At 40.9% G+C, this 13,597-nt stretch overlaps 1 protein-coding gene across 4 annotated transcripts; it reads right to left on the bottom strand.

Annotated features, from left to right (window-relative positions):
• Positions 1-26: 26 nt before the first annotated feature.
• CKAP2 (cytoskeleton associated protein 2) lies at positions 27-13,327 on the bottom strand. Of its 4 annotated transcripts, none has more exons than XM_068929931.1 (10): positions 13,152-13,327; positions 10,027-10,114; positions 7,902-7,977; positions 5,434-6,251; positions 4,263-4,452; positions 3,555-3,722; positions 2,960-3,032; positions 1,987-2,380; positions 938-1,149; positions 27-230 (listed from the first exon to the last, which is right to left on the bottom strand). In XM_068929931.1, exons 1-10 carry the CDS (start codon positions 13,210-13,212, stop codon positions 217-219), a joined length of 2,094 nt encoding a protein of 697 aa, XP_068786032.1. In that variant the 5' UTR covers positions 13,213-13,327; the 3' UTR covers positions 27-216. The 4 variants fall into 4 exon arrangements, with proteins under 4 accessions (XP_068786032.1, XP_068786031.1, XP_068786030.1 ...); XM_068929930.1 differs by having other exon boundaries at positions 7,902-7,980; positions 13,152-13,309; XM_068929929.1 differs by lacking the exon at positions 27-230 and having other exon boundaries at positions 635-1,149.
• Positions 13,328-13,597: the final 270 nt, after the last annotated feature.

Raw genomic sequence — 13,597 nt, forward strand, 5'->3', positions numbered from 1 at the left:
CGAACCGAGAGCCGCTGGAGACGGGGAATGTTCAACTGTTGAGGTTTATTTAGTTACAGTTGAGCTAATCCTCGCATACCGAAATAAACAAATCCAACTTTTTCCTTGGATGGGAAAAGTTACAACATTCCGCATATTTCAGCTCACTTTCCAGAATCAACTACTACGATTACGTCCAGGGCTCCAGTCTCTCAGGACTGTAGCCATGTTCCACAGTTACCATTTCCAGCCTAAAACCCATAAACAAACAAATACATGTCAGTTCAGTTAAATAAACCTACCCTATTAGGCTAATGACAAAACAATATTAGAATAGTCATAGTAGTTAGTGTATGAAATCCCATCTAAGGTTAATTAGTTGGTCAATAATCCCAGTAACTCAAGGGATTAAAGTCAGTTTTGTTGAAATAACCGCTAAAAAGGGATAGTGCTTAAACTAGTACCACTCTTTGCTAGCTGGTTTCAGTTTTCAAAACTAAAAGTTGCTATAGTAGACATTGCCCTATTGAAATTCCTAAGGTATTTTTGTTCTTTAAACTGAACGTTAGAGGAACGTGCAATTCTAATGAACATATAGGAACTAACAGGAAAACAGTAGCTGCTAGCAATACACTACAATCACAAAACTGTTCTATGTAGTATCTTAGTCCTTAATTCAATAGTTAACATGAATCATACTTAACATGAAGACACTGATGTGTTTAAGTACCAAAACAGACCAACAGATTTTCCACAAGAGTCTGAGAACATACAAATTTACAAGCTTAAAAGTTTAGTGACAAACAGTCAAATCCGATCCTTAAGCCATCCTTAAAATTTTTGGATAGCACCTCTAAGTTGTTAAAAAAGTCAAATCTCTTTAAAAAGGATCCAATTCCTCCCCCCCCCCCTCCCCCGTTGCAGAATTACTACTACTTTTACTCTTCTATTTCAGTACTTGTTTCTTCCAGTGCATTGTTCTGTTTCTGGGTATAGGGTTTTGATCCCATTTCTCCCAGCTGCTCAAGTGAAGACACATAGGGATCATGATCCTTAACGGTATCTGACAACTTGCACATCTTCTCCCGAATACGTTGAGAATATCGCAAAGGGGTTACAATTTTCAGGTCTTTAGCATTGAAGTCATTTGCCTCATGGTGCATCTTCATACTTAGGAAAAGAAAAAAATTGCACTAAACATAGGTACGTAATTATACAGACTACTTCCGTAACATCTAGTAGAAACAGCCAGTCATGATTCTTAGTCAAGTCTTCCCACTTCCACAGCCAGAGGAAACAGCAAACAGGCTCTTCCTCTTCATACAATTAAAACCAGAGGACTATTGAGTTTACATGCAACTCTTTCCTTGGGCAAAATATTTTAATCTGGTGAACCTTCTGAAATGTGTTCCCAACAGTAGATGTTTAGGTTTTGGGTGTTCCATCGAAGGGAACTGATCTTTCTGCTATGAGGGATAGCAGACAATGCTAGGGTGCAACTTCAGATTCCAAAGTTGAACGTGACTGAGTTTGCTATCTCAGAAGAAAGCTTTGTGCCAATAAAGAGTGTAAGTGTTATTTGTTTTGTCCCAGGATTACTATCCAGATTTTTGCCTTGATACAATCAAAATTATCTTCAAAGGGTAATTATATATTGTTCACTTCTGTTCTATTGTAGAACATGCAGCCACATTTGTCTCAGAAAAGAAATTACTGTAGAAACCTACTTTCCTTTCACCCAGCCCAGTGTGGAAATGCTGCCACCACATGGGCTCTGAAAGGGGGTTTTGAATTCGTGCCTTTGTTACCCAAATAGATTTTATTACTCTGTAGTTAGGGATTCAACAAGCAAAACAGTTCATTTGAGTTTGAGGCCTCCATTCTGATAGCTGACTCTAGGATTAAAAAAAGGCTTTTCTCTGAAAGACAGTTCTTAGTAGTCTTTTAACTAAATGTTCATAAGCCCAGATACTGCAAACTGTCCATAGTTACCTTAAGTAATCTTACCTTTCCAAGTAAGGAGTTGTAGATAGATTATATTTCATTAAATAAGATGCATCATTCTCTTTATCAGGAGAATTAAGAGCTTGGATTGCATCTTTTACCCTGTCTTCATTCTGCTCTTCTGTTTCGCATTTTCCTGACTTCTTTGTACGTTCTTTAGTTTTGTGCTTTTTATTCTTTTTTGGCAAGATCTCTTCTCTTGGTTTCAAGTCCACATCCATTTCTTCATTTTTGATCACTTCACTGCTAGTCTCTGCCTTCTTGTCATCTCTCTCTGCTTTCTGGTCCTCCTCTGAGTTGAGATCCTTGAAGACCTCCTGAACCTGCTCTGCAAATGAGTTAGCTTCCTTGCTGACTTCTGCTATCTCACTTAAATGAGCTTCTGTCACAGCTCCCCCTAAAATGAAAATATTGGAAGTGCAGCTGTATTAGTTGCAACTAAAAAGAGAAGTTGTTCATCATGTGATACAAGGGCTCAACAGATTTTTATCTTTTTAGGGAGATCACTCAAAGATTTTGCCAGCATAGTTCATAATGAACACCTATATTGAACAGCTGTATGGCTGCTTGGCTTCCAAAACTGAAGTACTGACCACTTTTAATTGACAATATGTCATAGCACAGAATTGCTATGGTATCTACTATTGAGACAGCTTACGTGTCAAAGAGGCAACTGATTTTAGCTCATAAGAATGTTTTAATTTGCTATATGTTTGATTCTCAGGCTAAAGCAGCTGATCACAGATCTTATAGAGCTTAAGTGAAAAGTTTGAAACATGAGAGTGTCTCCACCATCAGGTACTACCCTTGTTAACATGCCTACAATTGAAAAGGATTAGTTTATCAAGATTAATTTTGAAGGACAACTGAGTTCAAGTACAAAATCATCACAGGGGAAGTTTCCCTAAAATAGAATTTCATATAGGCACAAATAGTTTATACAATTGATTTGACTTAACTGAGTACTCAAACTTACCATCCTCAGACTTAAGCAGGCTTTCAGTATTTTTCATAATATCTATTAGCGCACATCGTAGCTCATCCTTAGGCTGAAAAAAAGGTTACTGTTTTAGAAAAAATTCCAAAACTAATCATTTCAGCTTTTTTGGTGTGGCAGTAACAGGAGAGTGGTACAGACTACACAACGTTCATGCTATAAATCCTTTAATGCTGTTTGAATACCAGTCAGAACATAACGAAATCCTGCAAACCATGGCCAAGCTGTTTTTGATGCACTAAAATACTGCTGACATTAAAGCACAGGAATTAAGTCCACTAATAAATGCAAAATTAAGGTCTATTTTGAGTTTCTAGCAGTACTAGAAGTCTCAATCCTTTATTTCTCCCAGACAGAGCACCATATGGTATTATGATGACCTTAAACCTTTCTCCTTGAAAATAATAAGTGAATATCTATGGATGTTACAGAGCAAGAAAAATCCAATTTTTGCTCAAGTAGCTAAGATTGTTATCCTATTATAAACACATTTATTAAAATTGGAAGTAGTTATATTTTATAGACAATACTTCTATGCCTTTAAGCTTATTAATCTTAAAAATGAGTTTCTTACCATTGCTCCTGCCAAAATGGCTTCCTCATAGACAACAATGAGCTTTTCAAGAGGGCCCATCTGTTCAAGACGCATACAGCAGATCCAATATTTCGCAAGCTTTTTAGCCCCAGGAATATTCTTTATCAGATCTTCCAACATGGCACGTACTTCATCCCCTTGACTTCCCTAAAGCGTACATAAGAGATTTAACTGCAGCAGACATCCTCAGGCACTATATTTTAGCTGATTTTGACGTTAAAAGGAAGCTTTTTTTTTTTTGAAGAGTAATTCTGAAAGTTGAAGATAGCAGGTATTTACAAGACTGAACTATGCAGGAATAGGATGTGATCCCTTGAACAGGAGACTTCATTCATCTGTTCTTCCAAATGAGAACTATTTAAACAGTATTGTAAGCAGAATGGATAACAGAGTCCATAGCACATCTTTACAAGTTTCTACAAACGCAAGCTTGTTCTAGCTTACCTCATAGCTAACGTAACTACTTTATGGCTTTTCTACTTTATTACTTCAACATTTAGCTAATCTCATTGGATAGCTCAGTAAGCTAGTGAAGTTTAGCAAAAAACAATTTCTGCGGGTGTCAGAAAACTATGATATTGCTTAATCTGGGGTAATATGAGTCTCAATTCCCCATGTCTGCAGACTTCCATGCCCTAGGCACCTATATGATTATAGGATTAACTTGGCAGGCAAGAGATCTTATACCTGTTCAGTTAACTGCAGACATTCTGTGAGAGTCTTGTTGACTTTTTCACCATGTAATAAATGCTCTAAAGAATCATCAGTAGAAGAGAATTCCTGTGCTTCACTTTTAGACTGGGTTCCCAGGAACACAGAAGGAGGTGGTCTCTTCATCACTTTTCCTTTAGATGCCCTCCATTCAGCCAGGGGAACTCTGCATTTAAGAACATTAGCTGTGATCAAACAGATACTTTTTTCTACATTGATTGATAGTAATTAGGGTAAATCACAAAAAGACATTGAGAGGTTAAGTATCCACAGACAGTCCTCCTTTAATCCTAAGAGGCATACAGTTGCCACACAGGTCTGTGCAGAAACCTGAGAACCATGGCTAACACCTCAGCTGCTTCCTATCTACCAAGTCATAATACTTAAATCTCTCCCTGTCCAGCAGCCACAAGACTAAGGCAAAAACTCCATTTTTCAAGGGAGGGTAAAAGTGCTTCTGATCTTATCCACTTCAGAGTAGAAAACTGGAGAAGATTGTTTCTAAAGACAAAAAGCATGCAGAGCAACTGCAAACACTATCACACAGCTTTTAAATATGGAACTGATGTTGTCTTTAAATGTAACTGTCTTCACATCCATTTCATTTTCCCTCCTTCCCCCAGACTACTGATTTGTTAAACATGACTTCCTACAACTTTTAGATCACCACCATCACCTCATTATCCAGGCTATATTCGCAAAGCTGAAAAATATTTCATTGAAAAGTGATCTCCCTCAGTGTATGGATATGCTCACTTCTATACACATATTGCCTGAGGTTTTTTTTTTTTTTAAAGTACTGGTATAGATGTGCAATTAATTTACAGGAGTATTACAGGAGTATGTGCCATGCTTACTAAGAATGTCACTTAGCCTAAAAGAACTGGAAACACAAGAGTTTTCTATTCATATATGCACAGGACAAGCTGTAAGCTGAAGAGGTGCTGCAACTAGTCAGAATCCCAGTTTCTCAGTATTAAGACCGCAGTTTTACAGTCTATTGACTTTTGGTCAACATGAAGTTCTATTTAAACATTCAGTTCTCATTCTTCAGTGCATCTACAGCAACAGGTAAGGTCACTTTAGGTGTTCTTGAAAAGGTCTAACTACCTCATGTGCTCAAGGGGCAAGACGCTAATTCAATTACCTTCTCTCTTCCGCTGACTCTTTTGGCAGAAGAGATTTTCTGTTGCAAATAGTTTTAGAATCCTGTCCTGATTTAGTAACAGGAACAACAGAAATTGCTTTTGCTGTAGCTTCTGGTCTTGCATCTTCACAGGAATCTGCAAGTTTCCTCACTCCTAATATTTTGTGCTCAGAACTGTTTGAAGTGGCCCTCAGTGGCACTGGTCCCCTTCTACCAATCACCTTTTGGCCTGTTACTTTTGTTAGTGATACAGCAGACGTTGACTGTTGCTTATTCAGACTGGACTGTGAGTTAGCTTTGATAGCTGGTTTACTCGGGAATGGGAGGACACCCTTTGGCTTTACAGAATTTGGGGAGTTTGTGACTTTGATGGTCTTCATAACTACATTGCAGTTGCTTGTGGAGAGAGATCTCACTGATGGTTTAGTGGCAGAAATAAGAGGCTTCTTGTCTGGCAAAGAACTCTTCCCCCCCTCACTTTTTGGTGCTTTTCGGAAGGAGTTTATCTTGGATTGGATAACTTTGCCACGGTATGTACCGAGCACTGGTTTCTTTGGTAGGCTGACATTTGAATTTTGTTTTTCTGCAATCAGTTGCTTCTCTTTTATGCTTTTGACATGCAAGAAGGACCGGCTAAGTGACACATGTTGAGGTTTTATTTCAGCGGCTTCATCCTTGGAAGTAAAATCTTCAGGATTATAGCTTTTCCCCAATGTGGAATTTGCCAGAGTGATTGTAGAAGACTTTAAAATAACATTTTCTTCTAAGGTTCTGCTTGATTGGTCCCAGGAAACTTTATCAGCATTCTCTGTATCTTCCTGAAATAAAAGACATGTTAGAAGATGGTAGAAGTACATTCATGCTGCATTTTACTCATGTTTCTGAAAGGTCTTTCACACATTTGCAGGAAGTGATCTACTATTACAGCAGAATTCACATCCGAGAATCAAATAAAAAATATTCTAAAAAATAAATGGATTAGGCTGCATACAGTCAGAAGCTCACTTTGAATATCCTATCACTTAGCCATTCCTCTCCTAAGTGTGGATAGCCTATTAACACAAGGTAACTAGTAAAGCCCTTGAAAGGAGAGGTATTAGCATTTGTTACCAGAAGAGGAAGAAATCTTCTTACTAATGAGCAATAGGACAAAATAAACGAAAAGTAGCAAACAGATAAAAAGGCACTTGAATTTTTATGTATGGCATTCTCCCTTACTACTCCTTGAAACACTTGACTCTGCATTTTCTCAGCAGGATTCTAGCTCAGAGGTCATGGGGAAGCAGGATCTAGTCTCTTCCTTCAAAAGAGGTTCTGCAGCAACAAATGCAGCACCATTCAAGCAGCATCTTATGGAAAAGTAAAACATTCAAAGGCAGGAGAAATACCAGAACAGCCTATCAAAGTTTGCAGAAACTGATCACTCAGTTTGCTCACGGCTAGGAAAGTACTGCTGCAGAGAATATTGTTAACTCTTGAAGTCATTGTTTAGGATCTGACTCACAAAATTACTCAACCAGACCATAACATGCTCACCTCTTACAATTCAAGGGAATCTTCCTTGGAAAACTATACCTCAAAAACTACATATTTTCTGATTTGTCATTCAGACTTAGAATTTTAGATTTGACCAGATCAATAGCAGTTCTTGTACTCAAGAACCAGTTATTTAAAGGATGCACCTAATTTGTCAACTCCACTTTAAAATGAAATGAGAAATGAACACAGACCAAATAATTCCCCTCCTTCAGAAAATTTCTAAAAACCTTTGTTTTCACCACTGGAATTTTCCCTCTTAACATTCATTTTCAAAGTTATTTCCTCACATAACCCCAGATTTCTCAAATCTTTTGCAAATCGCACTGCCAAACTCAAGACAATCTAACACGAATGTAGGCTTTGCCTAGTGTTTCCTCACCTTTTGCTAAGAATAGGTCTAGGAGGGAATCTGTATTTTGCCATTTCTAGCAGCACTACCGTGAACATGGGTACATCTTAATTTCAGAAGAGTTGCACAAAATGATATAGGAGAAACATTTCTTTAAACTCTGATTAGGTGTTCAGCTTCTGCTTCCAAGCACATTAAGTTTACCAGTATTATAACTTAAAACCACACATGTTCATGACCCGGGTTTGGTGGGGTCCTTTAAGGTTTTGGGGGAGGATTTTGTGCAAATAAGTTAGTACAATAGAAATTCTTCTGACAGCAGAAGACCCTGCTCAAATTTTAAAAACATCCTGAAGACTAAGTATATCCAAAAAGTTCCAAGAACCCCAAGGTGGGAAAATTGAATCCAATTTATTATTTGAGCAATAATTCTTTAATCCCGTGTTCAGTCAGGTACAAACTAAGTGTCAGTATGATCCATTGCATACAGTAATGGGGCAGTGCACTAAAACAGTGAGTGGAACACTAGCCACAGAAGACTGGCATCAGTGTTTGCATATCATTCTAAGAAAAGACTTACCATTTTTCGCTTTGCAGATTTTAAGGCCTGTATTTTGTCTTGCAGTTTATTGCTAGTTGCTTTCCCAGTTCTGCTACTGCTTTAAAAAAGACGAGAATTTAAATTATCTTGTGAAATAACAAGAATATATAGTATTTTAGAGTAAGTTAACACGCTCCAGGTAGCAGTCTGAATTCACACTGAAGCATTTCTATTCAGCGTATATTCTTCCTCCAGAAGAGATAAATGGCTAATTAAGCAACAGTCATGGCTCAGACTGCAGAGCATGCCTTCCTCCACCAAAAAGAGCCGACAAACAGAGAAGAGCAGGGAGCAGAGCATATTTCCTGCAGTCACTTTAGGTTTAAGGAGGAACACCAACCTGTTGTCTAACGCATCTACTACAGAGATCAAATTTTGCACATGCTGCTGTGTTTGCAGGGGAAAGAAAGAAAACAAGCAACATCCTGCAAAAGGAAGTGAAGCTAGGTTATTGCGGTAGTCAGAGGCCAGGCCTTTTGGGGTGAGTCTGTGCAGGGATACATAGTTCCCATCATACTGAGCTTCCAAAACCTGCAATCAGGCACCAGAGCTGTCAAGATCACACTACCCAGTGAGAACCAAAACCGCTAAGGCCAGTGTTACTTCCTAGAAGCTATGAAAATTTAATGACAACTCAGAAGAAAACATTTCAATTTCAAGTTACAAATTCAAATTCTTCCTCAAATGCTTCATAATGCAATATATAGAACAAGTAACACAAGTTGCATGCAACTTAAAATTAATATTTGTTAATTAACAACTAATATCTTTGTATCAGAAGACATTCCGGAAGCTAACTGAATTGAAAAGGAAGGTAAAGACACATTAGTGACTTCTAAATATTGGAGAAAGCAGTCTGCATCACCTCATTTTTACCTACAATACAGAAAATACATTAAGGGAACCAATCAGAAAACCCAATCTTAAGGCCAGCCCTACAGCGTAGGCTAGTAACAGCTTCCAGAAAGGGAAATATCTGCAAAATAAAAGCATTAGTCATAACCACAAACATGATGTCACTTAACAGTGAGTTAACTGAAAGCTATAAATAGCCCTGGAATTTAATAGGCAGAGAAGGAACTGAAAGCAAGGGAAAGAGAAAGTAGACCAAGCACTAAATTAAGATGACTATCGCTACAATGCAAGTAGTTTGCACTGATTTTCTAACACAAGATAGCCTTGTACAACATGAAAGTAGCTATCTTTTCCTGCTACACACAAGAAGCATCTAGCAGGGGATATTTATCCTTAGCATTTGTGTATTTTATATTCAAAAATCATTGGTCAGCTAGATGCGTGCCACTAAGCGGTTCCAGCTACTGTTGAACAACACAGGACCATGCCACTTTAAATATATGAAGGGGTAAACGAGACTTCCCAAGTAGGTGAACACAAATTTCAGACTGAAACAGAAATTTTGCTAAAACAGATTAGGGTGACAAAGCTACACCACAAGCTAATGTTAGAGCTAGAACCCTCTGTTCTACTTCTCACCATTATGTTCTCTAAGGAAATCTGTTGCTTATTTAGAAGCCTTACACAGTAAAAAATATTTATCTAGACTTTAGCCAACAGGAGGAAAAAGATTTAAATACAAAAATAAAATGTTAATAAGTACAACTAACTGGTGAGAGAGAGCCCACATTCTACTTACAAAACATTATGGTTACCTGCTTCACACAGGCTGGATTCAATCACAGTAGATTTGCTTCAACAGAAAAGAGTGAATTAGTAAATACTACGCATAATGAAGCTAAACTAAGTAGATACAATGAACAGACAGCATAACTTGAGTAGAAACTGGGGAAAAGTTATTTGCAGAATGAAGGTTATAGAGACAAGCCATAAAGCGGAACATAAAATAAGAGCTCTGCCTTGAAGACAGCCTGCCCTCCTCCTGTCTCAGTCTCAAGAGAAGCAGATGACAGTTCATAAGTTGCATCTATTAAGATTCATTCCTTTCACAAAGGCTTTTAGTACTTGCTGCCAATAAAAGAACCTTAGGAAGTCGATGGTTCTCTGCAAGAACTGCTATTTAATTCTTTCCCACCAACCATGGAATTTTCTAAAGGAGCATTAGCCATAGCAGAAAGCATAACGCTACCTGAAAGATGCCTGTTTTTCTTGAATGCGCACACCAGAAAAGGTCTTCTTTCTTGACAGATATTCTTCAACTTTTTGTCTTCTTTGCTCTAATGGGTTAAAAAAATAAATTTTGTCTTCATTTTCTCCTCAACTACTAATTCAGCACAAAGTGTCTCCTAAGAAAGGAAGTGCATTTAGGAAAGTACCAAGACAATATGAAACTCAGACACAGGAAATTAAGAAAGTCTTTGGTTTAACATTCACATCTTATGACATCTCGTATTCTCTCATTTATTTAGAGAGGCTATATTCAAGGGTAACTGAATACTCTTCCAAAGGCCTGTCTCTGCTGTGCAGTGAACAGTGAAAATGGGATACAGTATTCTGTTCTGGAATGGCTTTCTATATTAAGACAAAGGCAGCTGGTTTAAGAACCTTTTCAGGATTGCTCCACCCTGTTCACACTCCTGCAGTTGGTCCAGCATTTGTGCAGATGCTCTGGCGACAATGTAGGAGGAACAAGTGATTTTACAGATAGTCTGAGTTCATGTTTCTTGTTTTCTACCTGTAATGTACTTATCTTAAAACTGTATGCCTGCTGAACCGACAGTAGGTATGGGAATTATTGGACAGGCATCCGTATAGGATGCATCCAGGACAGGCATCCATATAATTATTGGACAGGCATCAAAACCCGTCTGGATGTGATCCTGGGCAATATGCTCTAGAGGTCCCTGCTTGAGTATACTGTTGATCTTTTGCAGAGAACTTTTTCTCCTCCTCACAGGAGCTAGTGACATGCCATGCTGGAAAAAAAAATGGGACAGGATGGACCCACTCAAAGCAGAACAAGCTGAAGCATACACACAGCCAGTCTTGACAGCTAGGACCCCGTCTTGCAACCATTTCTAATGCAGTGGGATTGCAGAGCAGGAAGTTAAAGTATTAGCCACTCTGACCAATACTTTATTCATGGCAATCAAGAACTTGTAGCTTTTCACCATCCTCCACCATAAACAGGTTCATTAACCAGTGGAAGCTTTCCTCAAACTCACAGATCCAACAGAACTTGCCCCTCCATAGCAGCCATGATGGCCCTGTTGAGCCTGTGCTCATTTTCTTCCTCTTGCATGTCTTGTCTAGCCCACCATTCTTGATTCACAGTTAAGAAGCCTCAGCAAGTTTCCTCAAGATTGAGGCACCCTGTGTTACTCAAGTCAGATGCCGGAAACTGCAAAAATATCGTTGCCTTTAAGGACCTGAAGGTTAATCTTGTAAAGCAAGAAAAGAATAAGCACTTCATTTGGCAGTTTCCATTGGTTAAAGTTTTCATCCCACAGAATGTGGCAGGTATCCTCAGGGCCTCCTTTTAGTATGGGAGAGCCCAAAAAAGGCAAGTGTTCTCATGCACTGGCACACCAAAGCCTGAATCGCATTAGCTGACAGAGTGGGTCAAGACTTGGGCTTACTGCAATGCCATTTCATTTATGAGGTCGGGTCAATTCTGCTGAAAAGCTAGGTGTATGACCAATTTGCTGGCTACCTATGGTAAGTGACAACAATTAATAGAGATACCTCAAACAAGTCATAGAAGAATCATCTAGAACTGGCAAAAATGCACTCAAGCTCAGGCAAAATTTAAAAAAAGAACTATTTTATTGTGTATTTGTAAGGACCTTGCTTCCCAGTTGGGAACAAGGTAAGTGGTTTGCAGAGCTAAAGTCCAGCAAAGAAACCTGCGTCAAGAATTCTTGTAGACATGCACCAAGACTGCTACAACAGCTATTCTGCCCCTTAATGAGCTTCAGGTATCAAGAGAAGGACTAGAGTACAATGTTTGTGCCTGGGCATTTGTATTAGGAGTCAACTTTTGCATGGCTCATAAGCCGGAAAGCTGTTTTTATAGACTTCACTATTTAAAAGGATATCTAAGCAATCCTGACTATTCGAAGTCTGTGGTCTTTTTCAAGAAGTGTTGAGACAGAAGTTGTCCCAATTTTCTGTGTTATTTCCCTACATAAACAAAAGCAGCAATGCTTCAAAAAAGCTGAAGGCTCTGCTTATGTTTGGTGCAGCTGAATGACCAAGCAGTGAGGTCAGTGACAGTGTGAGTGCAGTGATGCTTACCAATCACTGCAGCTGTGCCAGCCTCATAAGAGTACCCTGCACTGAAATCCTGGCATGCAGTTTGCTGAATGGTTAAGTGGTTGGAGTCATGCCACAGCACATGCTGTGGATTGCTAGCTGTTTCTGAACCGCTGTGGTTACAGCACAGGACATGCCAGCCCATGCAAAGCCCTCACGTGATCAACCACTTTGATCCCACACTGTCTTGCATCTTCCCTTCTAAGAAAAGGGGAACTAAAGCCTCAGAGCTTCTATTGGAAACATAAGAAAATATTGTACCATGGTAGCACAGCCACCGCAGAGGTGTACTCCCAGGTGTTTCCTCTGAGCACACAAACACAGGGTGCAGAACAGTCATGCATCATATTTCAACAAAGGGATGCCACCCACTCCTGATTCCCTGGGAAAGTCATGCAGGTGACCAGAGAAACCAGTCTACAGAGGAAACAAAGCTGTGAAGGTGTGGTGCATTGCTGGTCTGACAGGTCACCTTACTGTTCTAGAGCAGAGACACCCACAAGTACTACCAACAAATTAGCATCAGTACAAAACTATGCCTAGCTCCAGTAGAAATGAAGGCTTGTGATTTATTCTAGAATTTACCTCTAAGGCAAGGAGTTACCTTCCACGAACATGCATCTTTATTCGGGTGCAAGTGAACTGTACAGAGAAACCCTTTTACACTCAGAAGCGCAATGCTTTGCGCTACCGCTATCCCAGCCAGCTGTGAGGGCTCCCCGAGAGGCAGCGCCCATCGGCTGCTGCCGGAGGCTGCCTAGTAGCCAGCCATGGCTATACAGCCGCTGCTGGAGCCGCGCTGAGCTCCGCTCCAGGTACCGCACCCGCGTACCGGCCGGACACACTCCGCTTCAGCCCCTCAGGGCTTCGAGCAGCAACGTCTGCTCCAAGCCGCTCCGCCCGCCTGACTGGCGGAAGCCAAGCCAGGCGAAAGGCGGCCGGCTCAGCTCCGGTAGGCTTTGCCGCCCGGGCCGGGCCCCGCTTCCCTACGACCCTTACCTCTGTAGGCCGGCTCGGAGCGGCGGCTGGGCGGGAGGTGCGGTGAGGGGCGCGCTGTCATGGCCGCGGGCGCTTTATAGGGGGCTGCGAGGCCGGGGGGGGGCCGCGGCGCAACGCTGCCGCCGTTTGAATTACCCGCCGGAGAGCGCCTCCCTGATTGGGCCGGCCGCGGGACTTGAACTGGCCAATGGGCGAGCGCGCCGCGGGGGCGGGCGGAGGAAGGGGCGGTTCCCGGCGCGCGCGGGGCGGGGCGGGGCCGTCAGGGTGCGCGGTGGGAGGGGGGGATGCTTGTTTTGGTGTGTGTTTGTGCGTGTTTGGGGTGTCCGCGTGAGCCCCAGGGCAGCGTGGCTGCTCTCCCCGGGCACGCACAGAGCCCGGCGGCCGGGGGGGGGGGTCAGGGCGGCCCTCCCCCGGGGGGCGGAGCGGGGCAGGAGAGGGAGGTGTTG

This window comes from Struthio camelus, chromosome 1 (genome assembly GCF_040807025.1).
Source record: "Struthio camelus isolate bStrCam1 chromosome 1, bStrCam1.hap1, whole genome shotgun sequence".
In the NCBI taxonomy this organism is placed as follows: Eukaryota; Metazoa; Chordata; class Aves; order Struthioniformes; family Struthionidae; genus Struthio; species Struthio camelus.

Excerpts from the sequence above, each read along its gene's own strand:
- CKAP2 (XM_068929928.1), bottom strand. The coding sequence starts at position 13,212 with ATGACAGCGCGCCCCTCACCGCACCTCCCGCCCAGCCGCCGCTCCGAG. Across the intron at positions 7,981-10,026 it reads GAAAAACAGGCATCTTTCAG|CAGTAGCAGAACTGGGAAAG; the intron begins GTAGCGTTATGC and ends TCTTTTTTAAAG. Across the intron at positions 1,150-1,986 it reads ACAACTCCTTACTTGGAAAG|TATGAAGATGCACCATGAGG; the intron begins GTAAGATTACTT and ends TCTTTTCCTAAG.